The sequence below is a fragment of the Dama dama genome, chromosome 30 (assembly GCF_033118175.1).
Source record: "Dama dama isolate Ldn47 chromosome 30, ASM3311817v1, whole genome shotgun sequence".
Lineage (NCBI taxonomy): Eukaryota > Metazoa > Chordata > Mammalia > Artiodactyla > Cervidae > Dama > Dama dama.
Genome location: NC_083710.1, coordinates 28,910,798 through 28,930,190, shown reverse-complemented (window position 1 = coordinate 28,930,190; position 19,393 = coordinate 28,910,798). Strand labels below are relative to the sequence as shown.

At 45.0% G+C, this 19,393-nt stretch overlaps 1 protein-coding gene across 2 annotated transcripts in view; it reads right to left on the bottom strand.

The window, feature by feature from the left end:
* The window catches only part of DCLK1 (doublecortin like kinase 1), a 335,163-nt gene extending 316,970 nt beyond the window's left edge, over positions 1–18,193 (bottom strand). For both annotated transcript variants that reach the window (XM_061133010.1, XM_061133012.1), the window contains exons 1-2: positions 18,107–18,193; positions 12,232–12,627 (exon numbers count right to left, since the gene is read on the bottom strand). In XM_061133010.1, coding sequence (XP_060988993.1) covers positions 12,232–12,607 — 376 coding nt within the window. In that variant the 5' untranslated portion in view covers positions 12,608–12,627; positions 18,107–18,193. The remainder of the gene's footprint in view (positions 1–12,231; positions 12,628–18,106) is intronic.
* Between the last annotated feature and the right edge of the window lie 1,200 nt (positions 18,194–19,393).

The window sequence follows — 19,393 nt, the reverse complement described above, 5'->3', positions numbered from 1 at the left end:
CCAAAAAACAAACATCTTCTGTTAAGCAAAGAAAGAAAGAAAATGACAGTTGAACAAAAAAAAAGGTAAGTAAATGAAGCATTAAATTATGTTTGGATCTGACCAATATCTCCTAAAATATCAGAACATAGTAACTTTTCCCTGAAAGTCTTAAGTATTTTGGGACTGTGGAAAACAATAATTTCTGTGTAAGCATATTAGATTACCGTAAAGGTACCAAAGAGTCCTTGTTTGTTCAAAAAAAAAAAAAAAAACACACATGCGTTTTAAAATTATTATATTTTGTTATTCTTTGAAGAATGGAAATAAATTTTCTCTAACAAAATTTATTAGTAAAAAATCTCCAGAGTTAATGCTACTTGGCCACTGGCTCCCATTATAAGATTAAAGAATTTGCACATAAGAGAAATTCTCAAAGTCACTATGGACAACTTACAGTAATATGGGTAACCAGGCCTATGAAGTCAGCTAGGAAGGTCTTTCTCTATAAGAGTCCGTATTAGGAGATACTAGATGTTTGCCCTGTTTTTCCTCACTGGTAGAAGTTTTTCACTGGCTCAGGGTTGAGACTTCTAAATTCCAACTATGACATCACTTGACCTCAGTCTGAAAATGACCTAAATCTCCATTTTTCACATTATTGAAGCTGCTTGCCACCTCCTTTAGGATTCCTTTAAGCTCTAATGTGGCATATTCAAAAGTATCTTAAGTGAGGGCTTTGTGTAATACATGCCATTTTCCCAGAGTAAAAACTTCCTTACTGAAAACTCTGGAAATTAAAATTCACTATTGTGAGTTACAGTAAAATCTGGGACAGATTCAACTGTATATTGAAATCTCTGAAGTCGAACTGAGTTAAATTACATGAAATACATAATGTATGAAATAAAATATCATAAAGTGCCTTCTGGACATTATATTTTATAAACCTATCTCAGATGTACACAAAAACATTTCATAATCTACCTGGAAGGTGCAGGTTTAAGAAGATGATTTTGAGAGTGCTATCAAAGGCAAGAAAAAAAGATTCCCAAAGGCACTTACGGATCATTCTTCCATGGAAGTCTTTCATAATATGATAGTACATAAAAATAAGTTTACTGAAAATAAAATGTGAATGTGTATATCAAGTCTATGGAAAATGTCAACTTCTCAAATATAAAGCAGCAAAAAAATAACATAAAGGAAAAGTTAAGGGACCCATTTTTTAATTTAAAACTGATACAACTGAAAACTAGAGAAGCTAAAATAAAAAGGGGAAAACAGACTGATGACCTATAATACAACAGTGAGTTAATATGCTATGCAAAGCCTTTTATAATTTACAAAAATACAAGGTACTAAAATATATGACAAAGGATAAAAACAAAATGTAGAAAATGCCACTAGAGACACTATAAATTGATATCAACCCTTTTGGAAAGCAACATGGCAAACTGTATTTGGAACCATGAAAATATTCTCATTGCTAAAAATTTTTCCTAAGTAAATAACAGAGCAACAAATAACAACACTGCAACAAGTACAAGGAGCATTAGCCATGACATCAAAAAATTTTAAGCAACCTACTAAATTCTCAATGATGGACATAATACCTGAACAGAATTTTAAGTCATAACCTTATCTTCAAAGAGCTTTGCAAGCAAGATGTATATATGAAAAGATTTCACCACAAGACAATAAGTGATAATTGGTAAAGAAGTGGTCCAGGCAACTCTAATTCAGAGGAGAAAGAAATCATTTCCCACTTTCCACTGTGTGATCAATGAAGAAAAAATGGAATTCATGCTGGCCCTGGAAGTGGGGGTAAGATTCTCATTAGCAGAAAAGAGGACAACACTTCAGATAAAAATAAAATAATAATATGCTCTACTGAACAGTACAGTAAAGGGGATCATCCGTTGGATATTAACATGTCTTTTTCAGAAAATAATATAAAAATCGTTTCAGGGACAAACAAGTTAGGCAAAGACTGCAGTAAGTTACAGCACCAAAGTTCTTATGCACGATCAGAATCCAGGTTCTATTTTAAAGTCTTTACTGAATTTGTTACAATATTGCATCTGTTGTTTATGTTCTATCAGGGATAGAACCTGCACCCCCTGGGCTGGAAGGCCAAGTCCTAACCACTGGACCTCCAGGGAAGTCTGGAGACCCAGGTTTTAGAAAGACCACACTGGCTCTAGTGTGAAGGCAGGGCTGCAGGTAGGACATGGGAAGACAGAAATCAAGATGCCTTTTAGAAGGCTATTCTAATAGCCCAGGCAAGAAGCTGGAGAGCTAAATTTTACACATCCCCATTAGGAACAAAGAGGAACAGCTGCTATGAGGAGTACTTACCAGACAGAACCAACTGATTGGATGGAAGAACTGGCAACTGACTGGATGCCAGCCTCACAGGAATACAGTCACTGAATTGATGCCATTGAAACGTCTATTTTGGCCAACTCTCCATATATTACAATAGATCAAACGAGAAGGGAAACATGTTTGGGTTAGACGGTAAGGAATAAAATGAATTTGGTTGTGCACAAATCGAACGTCAAGTTCCTAAGAGCCAACTGGTTGGAGATTTTCCAGCAAGAAGTTAGAAATATACATCCAGGGCATGAGAAGTGGCTGCATGGGGTAGCTGCGGTTTTGGGAACTGAAGGAAATGTTCAGAAAGACCCCACCCAGCTGGACAGGGTGAAGTCCAGGGCAACGCCAATACTGAGAGAGTATCCAGAGATGGAGGGGCCGTTGAAGGGAACTGAGAGAAATCAGGTGCCTGGAGCCATGGAAACCAAGGGGTGGTGAGGACGCGGCTGGGAGAGACCCAGAAATCAGCATCCGACGCTCCAGGAACGGCAGAGAAAATGAAGCTTCCTAACAGATCGCCGGCCGGGCCAGGAGGAAGCCACATGGGCCTCCGGACGGCCACTTCAGTTGGGCAGTGATGCCAGGTTGCTCTCATTCATTTATTTATCCATTCGGCCTCCCTCTCCTCTTTCTTCCAGTGATATTTACTGCCTTCTTGCCACTACCACATTAACACCGAGGACTCCAACAAGCTCCCTGAAGTCCAGAAACACTAATATAAGATAAATAAGTATAATGATGCTAACTAAGCGGCTGAGGTTTGACTGGAAGTAGAGACAGCAAATGCAGATATTTCTCATGGAGGAAGAGCTCGTGGTTGAGAAGTAAGCAGGACGAAGCCAAGGACTGTCCAGACTGTAAGAGACTTGCGTGTCTGTTGGCTGAGAGGTCGAGCAGGGAGATGCTAATGGCAGAACAGGTTGAGTGTTTGCCATCAGCAGATCCTGTTGAAACCCATGCGCTGCGACGTACAATCCTCACCGTGACTCGATGAGCTAAGAATGAACAGACCTCTTCTCCCAGGGCAGACGGACACACTAGGAGTGAGGCAGTTTGCTCAGGGCCACCCCCAGGGCCGTGTGCCCACAGGAGGGCACCCACCAGAGCCGTCCTCACAGGGAGCGGGGAGGCCCGGGGTGGGCAGCACGAGGAAAGAGGGCAGCGGAGCAGGGTCAGTGGGTCCCGGGAGACTAGCCAGAAGAGACGGAAGGGCAGGGGCAGGCGCCGCAGAGAGAAACACGATAAAGGTCGTGGGCTATATCCTCTGCGGACGCGAAGCAAAGTGCGACACAAAATGCTTCACCTGTAGCCTGGCTTCTAGGCAAGAAAACTGGCCTGAAGCCTGCTGTGTGGGACATGTGTCCGAAATAAAGGACCTCGCCTAAGATGGATAAGGAAGATGTGGTACATACATACAGTGGGATATTTCTCAGCCATAAAAGTGCACAACATTGGGTCATTTGCAGAGGTGTGGATAGACTTAGAGACTCATACAGAGTGAAATCAGTCAGGAAGAGAAAAACAAATATCGTATATTAATGCATACATGTGGAATCCAGGGAAATGGTACCGATAAACCTACCTACAGGGCAGGAATAGAGGCGCAGACATGGAGAATGGACATGTGGACACAGAGGCGAAAGGGGAAGGTGGGGCAAACTGGGAGATTAGGATTAACAGACGCACAGGGCCACGTGTCAGAGAGATAGCTAGTAGGACGCTGCTGCATAGCATAGGGAACTCAGCTCCAGGCTCTGTGAGGACCCAGAGGGCTGGGGTGGGGGGTAGGAGGGAGGCTCAAGAGAGAGGGTGTGTGTGTCTGTGTGTGTGTCTGTGTGTGTGTGTGTGTGTGTGTGTGTGTGTGTGTGTGTGTATGAGGGCTGGGATGGGAGGTAGGAGGGAGGCTCAAGAGAGAGGGTGTGTGTGTGTGTGTGTGTGTGTGTATGAGGGCTGGGATGGGAGGTAGGAGGGAGGCTCAAGAGAGAGGGTGTGTGTGTGTGTGTGTGTGTGTGTGTGTGTGTGTGTGTGTGTGTGTGTGTATGAGGGCTGGGATGGGAGGTAGGAGGGAGGCTCAAGAGAGAGGGTGTGTGTGTGTGTGTATGAGGGCTGGGATGGGAGGTAGGAGGGAGGCTCAAGAGAGAGGGGATGTGTGTGTGTGTGTAGCTGATTCACGTTGTTTTACAGCAGAAACTAACACAACATTGTAAAGCAATTATTCTCTAAAAAAAGGAGGTTGTAATAGTAATGGAAAGCAGGGGCAAATACAGATGCTATAAAAAGAAAAGAGAAAACAAACTGAAAAAGAAAAACTAAGATGCATGTTTTTAGCTTAGGAGCCTAACAGTACAGGGAAGAGACGCCAGGAGTCAGTGGCAGGAATATGAGGAGTTATTCTTTACTTTTTTAAAAACCTTTTTGCATCTTCCAAAGCTTTCTATAATGCTCACTGCATACAAATGTGTTACTCCTTCAGTTTTAAAAAAAAAAAAAGGTAACATTTTTAAAACAGTATTGAGAACTCAAAAACTACAATAATGGTGGCAAAAAAGGAACAAGCAAGCTGAAAGGGTGTCTTAAGCAGGGTTAACAGTAAATGACAACAGCTTGGATCTGTGGGATGAAGAAAAGGGAGAAGCCAAGGGTGATGTTGAGTTAGATGGTGATACCATTTAACAGGATCCAGAGACGAGAAGGTGCAATTCAGAATAACCATAGAGAATGGGATTACATCTGTATGTGACAGGACGAAAGAACTCAGGATTAGAGGGCCACCTGATGCAGAGCCGACGCACCAGAAAAGACACTGATGCTGGGAAAGATTGAAGGCAGGAGAAGGAGGTGACAGAGGATGGGAGGGTTGGAGAGCATCATTGACTCAACAGACATGAGTCTGAGCAAACTCCGGGAGACAGCAAAGGACAGGGAAGCCTGGCGTGCTGCAGTCCACGGGGTCGCAGAGAATCCAACAGGTTGTAGCGACAGAACAACCACAAATAGGGTGAATATATGCAGGTTACGGAAGTGATGAAGAAAGGTCTGATGTGGGGCTAAGTGGCCTTAAAAGAGTGGTAAAAATGATGGATTTGATGATGTCACAGTAGATGATCCAAAGACAGGAGAGTGAAGGAAGTGTTTAAAGGTGAGGCAAGTCAAGAGGAAAACAGAAGTCACTCTTTGAACACCTTAATAATCACTGGTACAGGCAAAATCTAACAAGAAACACCAAAATTTAGAGGTAAAAGTTATTTAAAAAGCCACAAAGCTCCTCCTCAAAATATTTGTTAATTACAAAGGGGAAGAGAGGAACTTTAGAGTGAAGATAACTGGCAGACAGTCCTTAACCAACAGGTTAACCTCACCAGCAACAAGACATGGCTACATCATGCACTCCTGCAAGGATGCCCCAAGGACACAGCTTCACTTCTGTGGCATCCTTGCCACAAATGCGTAACTTCAACCTAAACAGCAGGTACACCCAAGTTGAGGGACACTTTACAAAATAACTGACCAGTATTCTTCCAACTGTTAAGTCATTAAAAACAGACTTAAGAACGGTTGGAACTTGAAGGAGACGGAGGAGGCAGAATAGCTAAATGCAATGTTTGGAAACTCAAAAAAGAGGGGATATATGTAAACATGTAGCTGATTCACTTTGCACACAGCAGAAATAACACAGCACTGAAAAGCAACTATATTCCAATAAAAAATTCTAAAAGATTTTTCACAAAAAAAAACAAAAAATAATAAAGATGAATGCAATGTGTGATTCTGAAACAACAACAACAAAAAGCCAATGGTGGAGAAATTGATGGAAGCCAAATAAAGCCCATAGTTTAGTTGCCAGTATTGTTCTCAAGTTAGTTTTTACTTTGATAATTGTGCCTTGGCTGTGTAAGATGGTTCCTCATGGGAAGCTGGGTCAAGGGTATATGGGAACCTTCCATCTCTGTGACACTTTTATTAAGTCCAAATTAATTTAAAAATTAAAACTCTTAAAAATTAGACAGGCATCCTGCAAAAAATAAAACTGAACCCTTTCTTCAAATATTATATTAGTACAACTTCCATGAGAATATTTTTAATGAAAACATAAAAACATTAGAAGAAAAGAAGAGCAACAATTTTATAATCTGAGTCCAGAGGACAAGAAGCATGAAATTCAAGCCATAAATGAAAAGACTGATCCCTTTTGATTATATAATTTTGTTAAATCTGACCAAAAAAAAAAAAAAAAACCACAATAAACAAAATCACTAAAGGACAATCTGGAAAAAAAACATACTTGAAATTAGTATCACAAAGGGCTAATATCTTAAAAAATCCTAGACGTCAAAAAAAAAAAAAAAAAGACCCCAACCTGATAGAAAAATGGACAAAAGCTATGGAGAAAAAAATAGATTCTGGAAAGATGAAATTTAAAACTATAAGAGGGTACATGCTTTTCTTAACAGATTGGCAAATGACAAAACATTTGGTAACACACTGTCTCATAGAAAAACAGCCACTCTTATACATTACTAATGGGGAGGACAAACTTGTACCACTTCTATGAAGAGAAATTTTCCAATAGCTCTTAAAAATTTAATGCCTGTACTTCTCTCTCCAGCAATATTACTTCGAGGAATTGATCCTGAGCATGTTCCCCTACACGAGTGGAAAACTTAATATCCAAGGATTTTCCTGTCAAAACTGTTCTAATAACAAAGGATCGGACATAACCTAAACGCCCATAGATAAAAGACTGGTTAAATTAAAAAACGGTACATTGTGTAAGGCATACTCTGAAGTCAGGAAAAAGGCTGCAGTGGTTCTGTACCCATGTTATGTATATTGTTAAGCGTATAAAGCATAGTGCCAACGTGTGAGCAAAGAACATTAACTTACAGGCAAATGATATGTATATTCTTGACAAACACTGGTGTCTCTGAGAGGGTGGATATTCAAGAAACTAGTGAACTATTGGCCACAGCAGTATTTTAGAGAGGCATGTTTTATAGTTTTTCAAAACTTAAATTTAAAAAATCTTTAAATAGAGCAGAGAGAGGCATATAGTCAGCTAGTAAATTAGAGGGAAAAAGTACTGATAGATGATGACAACACGTCAGGGGGAAAGTTGCCAAGAGAGGTGGGGGCCCTGGAAATCATGACTGGAGAGATTCCCTGACTTTGGGGTGAAGTATGGGTTTATTCCTGAGAGGTTAATTCTGATGGGGACTTGGGAAAAGCCCTTAGGCTGGGGATTTGGAATCAAGCAGTGTCCATGGTGGGGTGTGGGTGGGACGGTGGGCGGGGGGGCATGTCAGAGCATGTCACAGCTTGGTTGCCCAGGAACCCAGGGACTGTTTCTATGCAGATCTCACAGACATATTAACTTACTCGTATCCAGAAGACAGCACACTTGCATGTATCTACCCTATTGCTTAAAGGAAACTCTGGCTCTTTCAGACCGACATTCACACAGATATTAAAGGATGTTACTGAGACAGTGAAAAGGTCAGTGGACACCAGGGGCTGGGACATGGAGGGATGAATAGGCAGATTAGAGAGGACTTTCAGGGCAGTGAAACTCTCCTGTATGATACCACAGTCATGGATACACATCATTATACCTTTGTCCAAACCCACAGAATGTACAACACCAGGAGTGAGCCCTTGTGTCAACTATGGACTTGGGGTGATAATGACCTGTCAATGCAGGCTCATCGACTCTAACAAACGTACCCCTCTCGTGATAACGGGAAAGGCTGTCATGGGTGGATGCAGGGGGATACGGGAAGGGAAAGCTGCTCAGTCGTGTCCGACTCTTTGCGACCCCATAGACTATACAGTCCGGGGAATTCTCCAGGCCAGAATACTGAAGTGGGTAGCCTTTCCCTTCTTCAGGGGATCTTCCCGACCCAGGAATCAAACCAGGGTCTCCTGCATTCCAGGCAGATTCTTTACCAGCTGAGCTACCAAGGAGTTCCCCAGGATACGGGAAAACTCTGTACTTTCTGCTCAGTTTTGCCCCCAACTTAAAACTGCACTAATAACAAAGTCTATTTAAAAGTGTGGGGGAGGGGCACACCTATTCTTCAACACACAACCCTGATGTTTGAGCATCTGATAAAGAACAGTCAATCAATCAGTGCTTGGGATTTATATATCATGTTGTATATAACATTACATCTTTCTCCTAAGAGTTCAAAGGTTTTAAATGTTCCTCCTTCATTTATCCTTACAACATCCTCACACCTACAGTGGAATATAAACACTGTAAAATTGGGTAGAAAGAGGCAATATAGGGAGAATGAGGCCAAGTCTCAAGATGAATCACTTGCAGAAATAGACCTGCAATTCAACTTTCCTTATTGAGCATCACGATTTTTTCAAACATATAAAGGCCATGTTGAAAGCAAACAATTGGGAGTGTCATCTATGGTCTACCCTGAAGTGTATGTGTGTGCATGTGTGTATACATCAACATTCATGCACAGACAGATACACAATCATGCATTCATGCATACACACAGCCTTACTCATATAATTTCTCTCTCTCTCACACACACACACACACACCCCTTACTCATATAATCATACTGCAGCCTAAGAGCCAGCTTTATCCTGACTGGCTGAACTTAGGCATTTTTTTAGCCAAACTTAGGCACAATAATAGTAAAATAGTGAAACTGACTATTAGCTATTATAAATAAAGAAACTCACATATGTCGTTGTCAGAATTTCTAGTCTGAGATAAGTGAGAACAAACAAACTTACAAAAGACAATTACAAGTCAAATATACTTGTCACTGCTCCCACTAAAAGGATTTAATTTAAAACATCATCATATTGGAAGGAGAAATGAGAAGCTAATAACATGCACTGACTTTTACATAAAATTAGTATGTAAAGTGGGAGCTAGGAACCTAATGGTAAATATGAAGCAACGGCTTGCATTTTATCAGACTAAGCAAAAACGTAATTGACAGAGGCAAATCTAAATGAACTTCCAGCTATTTCAACACTAAGTGCAGCTGCATGCTAATTGTCAGTATTATAGATGAAAAAAATGCATTGAAACTGAAAAAAATTTTAAAGGCAGCCAATAAGCAAACTTACCTACTTTACTGATGTTACCATTTATTTAATCAGAAAAAGGTATTTTTTTCCAAAAAGGAATTTTTAACATCAGATTATTCCATCTGCAGTTACTTCAAATTGATTGAGGAGAAAAGTGTTTGGAGGCAAATGAAAATATTAAAATGTTTCTGCAAGCAGTATCTGCTACTCTTGGAATTAAGTTGAGGTTAAAAAACATTTGTTTTCAAGAAGCCAATAAAATAATACTTCATTTAAGAGCCACTAAGAATATTTTACATGTATATATATGTACATATATAGGTACACACACACATATATATATATGTAACAATCAGTTTTCTGTACACCAGAAACAAACACAATATTGTAAATCAACTGTACTTCAATTTTAAAAGACCACTAAGAATACCCCACTTGGTATCTTATATTAGTGGCAGTTATGAGATCAAGCTCTGGCATCAGCCTTCTTGAGTTCAAACCCCGACTCTTTCTTGCTGTGTGGCCCTGGCAGATCACTTAACCACACTCTGCCTCACTTTTCTCATCTTACTATGAGGGTGATTAACAGTACCTACCTCCTAGGATCATTGTAAGAATGAAATATGTTCACATATGCCACACACATGCCCCATATCTGTGAGCGATCATTATTATCACCGCTCAGGACAGCAGTCTCTTAGGGCAGGTATTCTTTTGTACTAAAAAACTGACCAAGAAGATGGTAGCAACATGCCATGATTCTGCTGGCCCCCCGGATTATAAGTACTGTAATGTCCTGCCTCTCATACCCTCTCCCTGGTTGATGGGAATCATGGGAATATCTTTGCTACTTCTGAGTATAGATCTATCCTTGGTGATAAACTGACTGAGGTACCACTCTCCCAGGAAATGTTGCACAAGTGACTCTAGACCAGAGGCTGCCAAGCCCAGGATATCTGAGAAGGTGCTCTGAGATTCTGGCATATCTTCCCTACAACACCATCAGCCATCAGTCCTTAAAGCGACGATTATAGGTGACTGGGCACACACTTGACTTTGCACTTGATCTTTATCCAGATCCCTTGGAATATCTCACCGAATTATTTATCCTGCATTTTCCAAGGTCATGAAAAGGACAGGGCACAAAAATGAAAGCTGATAACAGAAAGGTTTTATGTTCATTCTTCCCCTTTAATTTACTGGAAGTTCCAGCATCTGAATAGAAGGAAAAAGGCCAAGTCTACAGGCATCTTGGCAGGGTGACGAGTCATCGAAAAGAGAAGTGAATTCCCACAAAATAAACACACCAAACCCAGGCTTCTCTCAACTGCAGTCAAACTGTGAGTGGACTGGCACCCCTGCCAAGGGATCAAGGGAAGAGAAATGGGAGAAAGACAGAGGAAGCCCTGAGCCTTGAATCACATACAAATTCTGATTTCAAAGGAGGACCAGAGTGCTTGCCTGTGCGCAGTCAGGGCATGGCATTCATCCAGGGTCCAGACAGACCACAGGGCCTGGCAAATATACCTGGAGTAGGGATAAACTCAGGGTGAAATCAAGCTCTCCCCACCTTCTCAACGTCCTTTTCCCTGTTCCTTTGTGCTATTACTTCATCAGGACCTTGAGACTTCAAATTAGAAAAACCTACTCCTCAAGAGGATCGTTTACCTCTCAGCATGAATTTCATCCCAGTATTTCTCTCCAAATTATTTTGCTTCACTTATGATTTCTAAGGTGATCAGAGACTTCCTGCCATTCAAATGGGGTTGGTCCTGAAATTAGACTATTCCAGAGGAGGAAATCTACTCTGCTTGCATAAGATACCAGCTGTCATCTGTGGACCCAGATAGTCCTATTTTCACTGTGTGAGTGGTCAGTCGCTAAGTCATGTCCAACTCTCTGTGACCCTAGGACTGTAGCCCATCAGGCTCCTCTCTCCTTGGGATTTTCCAGGCAAGAATACTGGAGTGGGTTGCCATGCCCTCCTCCAGGGGATCTTCCTGATCCAGGGATGGAACTTGCGTCTCCTGCATTGGCAGATGGGTTCTTTACCACTGAGCCACCTGGGAAGACTTATTTCCACATGAAATGTCTAAAACAGATAATGACTGTTAACCACAGTTAAACTTTAAAAATAAACTGAGCAGATTAATTCCTCAAATACCATAGAAAGACAACAATCCTTTAAATTTAGAATTAGTCAAACTTCAGAATAATTTTAAAATTTAAATGTATCATATTGGAAAGAATAGCCAACAAGCCTAATTTTTTGATCCAACATCACCACTATCTTATCATGTAACCATAGACATATGTTACTTGAATTTTCAGGCCTCAGTCTCCAGTGATCAAAATTAACAGTTTTGGTATCTATCTAAGATTCCTTTCAACTCAAAATTTTCATGAATCATTAGTTATTTTCAGTTCACGTACCGGCAGACATGTGGGAGCAAAAGTTCAATTTGCAGCTAGCAATGAATATGAACCATTTGAATAAAGATACAGAAAATGGACTTTTAAAATTAATGTAGCATGGGTGTGAGAAAAAATAGAGAGGATGCTGTAGAATTAAGACAGTTTTTCCTTCAGTCCATTATATAAGTTACCTGATCTAATATTACTAGGTCTTGTTTTGTTTTACACTACTGTAAAGCCACATGAATTTCCAAAAATGTAACATACAAGGACCACACCCACAAGACTAGATGCTAGCTCTTGGAGTTCAAGCAAGAAATGCTGAGAATAATACGAACTTTGGGAACCGAGGCCATACCCTCCAGGATCCCTTGGGAGGTCTCTCCCAGTGCTCACCTTCCAGCAGTTGGTCCAGGCTGGAAATCTTCTTGAGTCCATCAATGGTGTAGATTGTTCTCACTCCCTGGGGCAAATTCACGTTATCCGACAGAGTTCGGGTCAAATCAGCCAGCAGGGCCTCAAAAGATCGGAACCGGTCTGGGGAGATGGCATACACAATCCCTTTGAAGTAGCGATCACCGTTTCGGTAGAAACGCACTTTCTTGGCCTTCTTCTCGGAGCTGAGGGTCTGCAGCGTGCGGGTGCGGTAGAAGCTGCAGTGGGCGCTGTGCGTGGGGCTGGGCAGCCCGTTCACCCGCGACCCTCGGCTGTACCTCTGGGCCTTGTCCCGCTCGTCAAAGTGCTCCAGCTCCATGTCTCTGCCGAAGGACATGACTGCAGTTAGAGCTGAACCTGGGAGCACAGAAACACAAACAGCCACACACAGGTGTTATTTTAGCATCCAGATGGAAGGCTCAACTTGAGAGCAGCTGATGGGGGCACTGCTATAACAGATGATGTGTTTCATATGAGTGATCAACTTGGGAGAGAAAAGACAATATTCAGGAGAGGCAGACCAAGGGAAACATTACTAATCAACCCCAGGTTTTTTAGAATACGGCTGGTATGCGTTGACCATCTAGAACATGTCCGGCTTTGAACCACTTTTATTTCTGATAGTCACAACAAACCTTTCAAAGTTTATTTATTATTAACCCCATACACAGATAAAGAAACTGAGGCACAGAAAAATTTCTCCCAAATTTCTCCAAATAATACAGTTGAGAAATGCTTGAGCCAACAACTCTGACCCAGGTTTGTCTGGCTCCAAGGATCCCTGCAGGTTAATCCTGATGGTAGGTAGCACATGAGCCTTCACATCAGTCCAGGGCTAAATATAAAAGATATAGCAGTGGGGGTGGACCAGAATCAAAAGAGGGCAGGTAACATTTAACAGTCAGATTTTAGGGATCTCCCTGTTGGTTCAGTGGTTGTGAATCCACCTTCCAATGCAGGGGATGCAGGTTCGATACCTGGTCAGGTAATTAAGATCCCACAAACTGGGGAGCAACTAGGCTCACACACAGCAACTACAGAGCCCATGGGCCCCAGGTGCCATGCGCCACTAGAAAGAAGCCTGCGGGCCGCAAGGAAGATCCCCCACACTGCAGCTAGGATCCGATACAGCCAAAAATAAATGAATGAATAAATATATTTTTTTAAGTCAGATTGTAAACATTTTACCCAGTGTTTGTAGTCTCCATGGCCAGACCAAGAGCAAAAAAATCCATGGGTTCTACCAATTTAAAAGCGATTTTCCTACATGGTGGTTTAATCGCTAAGTCGTGTCCAACTCTTGCGACCCCATGGAATGTAGCCCGCCAGGCTCCTCTGTCCATGGAATTCTCCAGGCAAGAATACTGGAGTGGGTTGCCAAATCCTTCTCCAGGGGATCTTCCTGACCCAGGGATTGAACCGGTGTTCAATCTGCATCGCAGGGAGATTCTTCACCACTGTGCCACCTGGGAATTTCCTAAGTAGTCAGTTGAAATTTACTTGAAAAGTGGACTCACAGTAACTCATTTACTGATACTTAATGCTTCAGATAAGGTGGATTTTTAAAAAGGAGGGGGGGGAAGGAAGGGACAGGGAGAAAGGTAAGGAGGGAGGGATGGAAGAGGAAAAAGAAAAGGAAAACAACAAAATAAAATCAAAAAGGGATCAAAGTTACTTCTTCTTTGGGGCACTTGGCCCTTCTTTCCACTAACACTCTTTGTGTGGAGGAAATCTAGGCTTAAACACGCTGATCCAGACTTGATCCAGGAACAACTATGTAACCCGGAGAAATCTACTTGTTCATCATCATTAAGCCCCGGTTTCCTCCGTCACACATGGGAAACCCGATAGTACCTACCTCACAGTTAATATCAGCTATTAAATAAGTGAATACACATGAAACACTTGGAGTAATGTCTAGACTGTGATAAGTATTAATATTTTTAATTAATAAAATTTGCTTCTCTGTTCCTGACTCTGTCACAGAAAAAACTAGTAGGAAGAAAATCTCCCCCGTCCAGTAAGGGGGGATCCGGGTGAGTGCCCACCTCCTACCCTCCACCATTTCCATGTCAGAACCTTCTGGAAGGCACACCTGTGCCCCTATGGCTCCATTTGACTTTGGACGGAGCTGGGTCGTGGGCAGGCTGCCCGTGGGATTATTTCACCCTTGCTCAGGAGTTAGCTGACGAAGGCTTGTGCTATTGCCCTTCACAGGTGATCTGTGTTTTAATAGGACAATCTAGAAGATGGGAAAACCTCAGCATTCAAAGAAAAAAGTCTTAATGACAAAATTTCAGGCACACTGAAACAGAATATAAGGGAACTGAAAACTGGGGGCAAGAACTTTATGCTGTTGTTCAATCGCTCAGTTGTGTCTGACTCTGCGACCCCATGGACCACAGCACACCAGGCTTCCCTGTCCTCCACCACCTCCTGGAGTTAGGACTTTATCAGTGCCCCCCAAACCCCACCATGAAGACGATGTCGCCGTTCTGAAGGTCAGTCCAAACCAAAGCCCTGCCAAGCCTCCCTGACCTTCCCTTCACCCTCCATAAACTGACCTCTGATCCACTCAGAGCAACTAAAAATTCATGCTCAAAAGCTTCATGCACTGCCAGAGACTGTGCACTCCTGAAATGCATGGAGTGGAAAAAGCTCACATTTATCTGATGTCTGTGATGCGCCTGACACTATTAGGTGGCAATCAATTGCTATGTAACATGCTAAAAATGCCCTCTAGACCTCATGACAGTCCAGTGAGGGAGGGGATGTTATTGTGACCGAGGGTGAGTATGGGTTGTATCCACGTGCCAAAGTCATAACTGAGGGCCTTGGGACTTGAACCCGGATTTACTCCAGTTGACCCTGAAGCTGGCACCCCCGGCCCCTCCTTTCTGACACGAGCTCTGTGTTCTAGAGGCCTAGACCCCCTGCCAGTGGCTGCTCATCACATGTAAAGCAGGCTTTTGAAAGCCTCTGCTCCTCTTGGGCAGACCACTTAAACTGCCAGAGAGACTCCGTTGCACAGAGGAGGCAGGTCATCAGGCCTCCAACGTCGCCGCCTGCGCACCCTGAGGGGGCGTGTGGGGAAGAGCAGCACAGTGGGATTCAATCTGGAGTGATGAGCTCAGGGCACATTTCTCCACCAGACATGAAAACTACCCCATGCCACTTAAAACCCCAGACAGCCTAAACTGGCATTTTCCAGGGACTTCCCTGGTGGTCCGGTGGTTAAGACTCTGCACTTTCAGTGCAGGGGGCGCGAGGGTTCAATCCCTGCTCAAGGAACTGAGATGCTACATGCAGTGAGGCAAGGCCAATAAATTAACAATAAGAATAATAAAATAACTTTATTAAAATAAAAACAAATTTGCATTTTCCAGAAAAAAATTTACCATATATATGAATTGGTTTCACTGATTTTGAAGTCAGATAACTTCAAAACAATTATCAGTTGATATCCAGTCCTTCAGATAGCTAGTAACTGAGTAAACAGAATATTTTGCCCATGATATCATAACTGCTCCTACACTTATTAATTATTTGTTTTTAAAAGGCGTTCTTTGTCTTCCAAAAGGGAGTGTGTGTCGGGGCGATGACGCTGCCAGCACTCAAACAGCCATGCCAGTTCACTAGGTTCCTCAAACTTCGTGAAGTATAAAGGCCGGATTGGCTGTTGAAGATTTTATTTTTAAAGGCAGTGATAATTCTTCCTACCCTAGGCGTTTCCTCTCAAATCCAAATAAACTGAAACACACAGGACATGCGGAAAGGATGGTACAATTGTGTTGCTAGAGTGCAAATCTAATTCCAAGGGGCTCTTGTTGATTTGTAATTGGCAAGGGTCAAATGATTTAGCAATTGTTGGAATCCCCTTGAGGGAAAGGCTTCTAGAACCAAGAATCCCACACCAGACCCCCCAAAAAAGATCGATTTAGAACAGATTGATTTTGTTGATTTTGTTTTATTTGTATATTTCCCAAACTGGATCAGGCGTTCAACCACAGCAGGGCCAAGATCTTTTACTTCCCTTCACTGAGCCTGCTCCAAAGTAGGCAATGATGTTGGTGACAAAGAAAAACCACACTCCGGGTGAAATCATTCTGAAGGCTACAGCAACCACTAAATGAACGCCAAAAACCACACTACACATCCTCGTGTTCCAGATATTATGTGTGGCATTAAAATAGATGTTCTCTCCCTCGCTCAGCAATTCCAATGGATTAGTCATTTATTTGAATCAAGAGCACCTGGGGAAGATTCACCAGACTTCCATGGCTCCCCTGCTTTCTGTGGAAGCCAGCTATGGAGCACAGCCACGGTCACAGACCATAGGTGGCCAAGGGCCTGGGCACAGGTGTGTCCTGATGCCACGAAGGTAACTGCGAGGCCTGAGCCAGGCAGCTCATAGACGCCTGGGTGGGGAAGACCCCGGCCTGGTTCTTATCAAGAGATTTTCCTATAAATACTGCCAGACTGAGAAATCAGCATTTTAGATGGTTCTCTGTGGGATTTCTCACCATCATGAAGAACCTCTGTGTCCATCCTTCTCTAGATGAGCACATGAGTTCCTGTTCACAGATTATACTCATATACTCACTCACACACACACACACATACACACACTCACACACACCAAGAAATAACCTGGTATAAAGACTACCATGTTTATAAATAGACTTATATAAAATCTATATAGATGCTGGGCCTAGAGATTCCAAGGCACATTTTGCCAGTAGAACTAGGATGTGCGGGAATGGACAGGCGTGCAATACGAGGCGCACACACATCTTCAGAGTGCATGCACCACCCTGGACGCAGCTGTATCACAGGATGCGATCGTACCTTTCACAATGTTCTACACATAACCTCTCTCAGAATCCTCTCTGACCCGCATTCATGCGACATTTCATACTTAAAAAAACGCTGTTCTACTTTCCCGGGGAAAGGAGATATATTTAGGAACATTCATAAAACGTATTCACAGGACACCCTGCGGCGTGGCCACTGAACGCGTGTGCTCCGTAATCTGGACACACGTTCACAGGTGCGGAGAGGAAGCCGGTCTGAACGAGACCTTTCATCTGCTCCGTCTCCCACAAGCATCTCCCCGCCCAATCCAGCAGCGATTCGGAGCAAACCTGGTTTTCCACCGCCGCCCCTTTTGTGGGGCAATGCGGGGCTGTGCGTGCGCTCCCACTAGGAGGAGAATGCCGTTTCCTCTCCGCAGGCTTTTTAGCACTGCGGGCACTAATTTGTGCAGGGGGCTGCCTCGCAGTCCCCGAAGGAACTTGAGATCCCGCAAATGTACTCGCTACATTTGCCCTTCCCCCACCCCCAAATGCAAGGACCCCCGTCCTCCACCCTCCGGGCCCACGGGAGAGCGCACACACAATAAGAGGCCTGGCCCGGCCACTCCTTCTGGGCGCAGACTTGGTCCCCGTTCCGCGGCCAGTTCTGACAATGACCAGCAGCTCGCCCGGCCCCTGCGCCCTGGTTCTCCACTAACAACGCGGCGGCCGGGAGCCTTGGCGCCCCGCTCGCCCGACTCCCCGTTTCCAGCGCGGCGGTGGCACCAGACAAAAGAGGCAGGTGCCCGCGGCCCCGGGGCCGCCCGCACACAGCGCCCCCGGCCGGGGCAGGACCTGGCAGCGCCTTTCGAGGAACGGCGGGCTGGGCGGCGGCGGCCAAGGGGGCGCCCACCGGCCCTCCGCGCCCGCGCTCCCCCGGCGCCCCGCGACTGCGGGAAGAGAGGGCTCGGCCCGGCCCCCGGCGAGACCCCCGGCAGGCCCTCCCCACTGCTCCCTTCCCCGGGCGAAGGCAAACCACGCACCGGTCCGCGGAGAGACGCCGCCGGGGGTCTTTGTGGCCGCGCTCGGGCCGCCTCGTGCGCTGTCCTCGCCGGGCTGGGCGCGGCCGGGCCACGGGGCTGCGGGGCCGGGGCTGGGCGGCGGCGGCAGGAGCGCGGGCGTCTGGGCTGCAGCCGCTAGAGCAGGGATGCGCCTCGGCCGGTCCTCATTGAAATGCGGCGCTTCGCACAGCCTCACTCCTGCCTCTCTCCGGAGGAGGGCGGCGGCGGCGGCGGCGGCGGGCGCGCTCCCTTTTCTTGTGGCTGGCTCGCTCGCCCGCCCCGCTCCTCCTGCTCCTCCTCCGCGTGCGCGCCCCGCGCCCCCGCCCCTCCAGGCCGGGCGCACCCACCACGGCTGCGCCCCGGGCCCCCGCCTCCCGCGCCCCAGCCTGCCACGGCGACCTCGGTGCGTCTGGCTGGACAAACCCCCTGACCTCCCCGGGCCCCGGGAGTGGTTGTCTGGAGACGGGGCGGTCGGTGGTGGACCTGGGGGCCGGGAGAGAGAACGTGGACCGGGTCTGAACCGGGAAACGTGCACGGCAGAGACGTGAGGTGTGTCCTCCTCAGGGCAGGCCTGGGGTGGGGGGGAGGAGGGACATTTCTCCCTTCAGGATACACACACTTCCTTGTGACCTCATGGTTTGACGCCATTCCCAGACCTGTGGAAGCCAACGTGAAGGCCTTGTCATCAGTTCTCACCCAGGACACATCCATGCAGCATCTCTCTCGAGGAACATCCCCAGACCCTCCCAACCTACCGACACGAGTGTCCCCCTCAGGCCCCCTAATTGGGAAGGGCCAGATGTGCGCAGAGATCCCAACCATCAACTCCACTGGAACCCGAGACTTGAGTCATCCTTGAAACTGTGGCCTCTGCATGGAGCTGAATATGTCACAGCAGGCCTTTGATAACTTAGAGGCCACGTTTCGCTACTGGACACCTCGTGGCTGCCAAGGCTGGCGGTCAGCGCTGGAAAGCCCCATGAACTCACATAAGCCTTCCCTCCCGGAGCAGGAATGTTCTCGGAGCCCAGACTGCTCACAGCTTCCTCCCGATTTTGCACAAAAGTCCAAGGACTGGGATCAGGTCGCAGACTTCCGTGAAACCTTAGCCTGGTTCAGTGGGCTGCCTGAATTCCGGTCCAGTTAATCTCCTGACTGTGGGCCATGTCCCTTGAGACTTGTGGGTGTGCCTGAGCTAAGTCACTTAAGTCGTGTCCGACTCTTTGCGACCCCATGGACTGTAGCCCACCAGACCTCTCTGTCCATGTG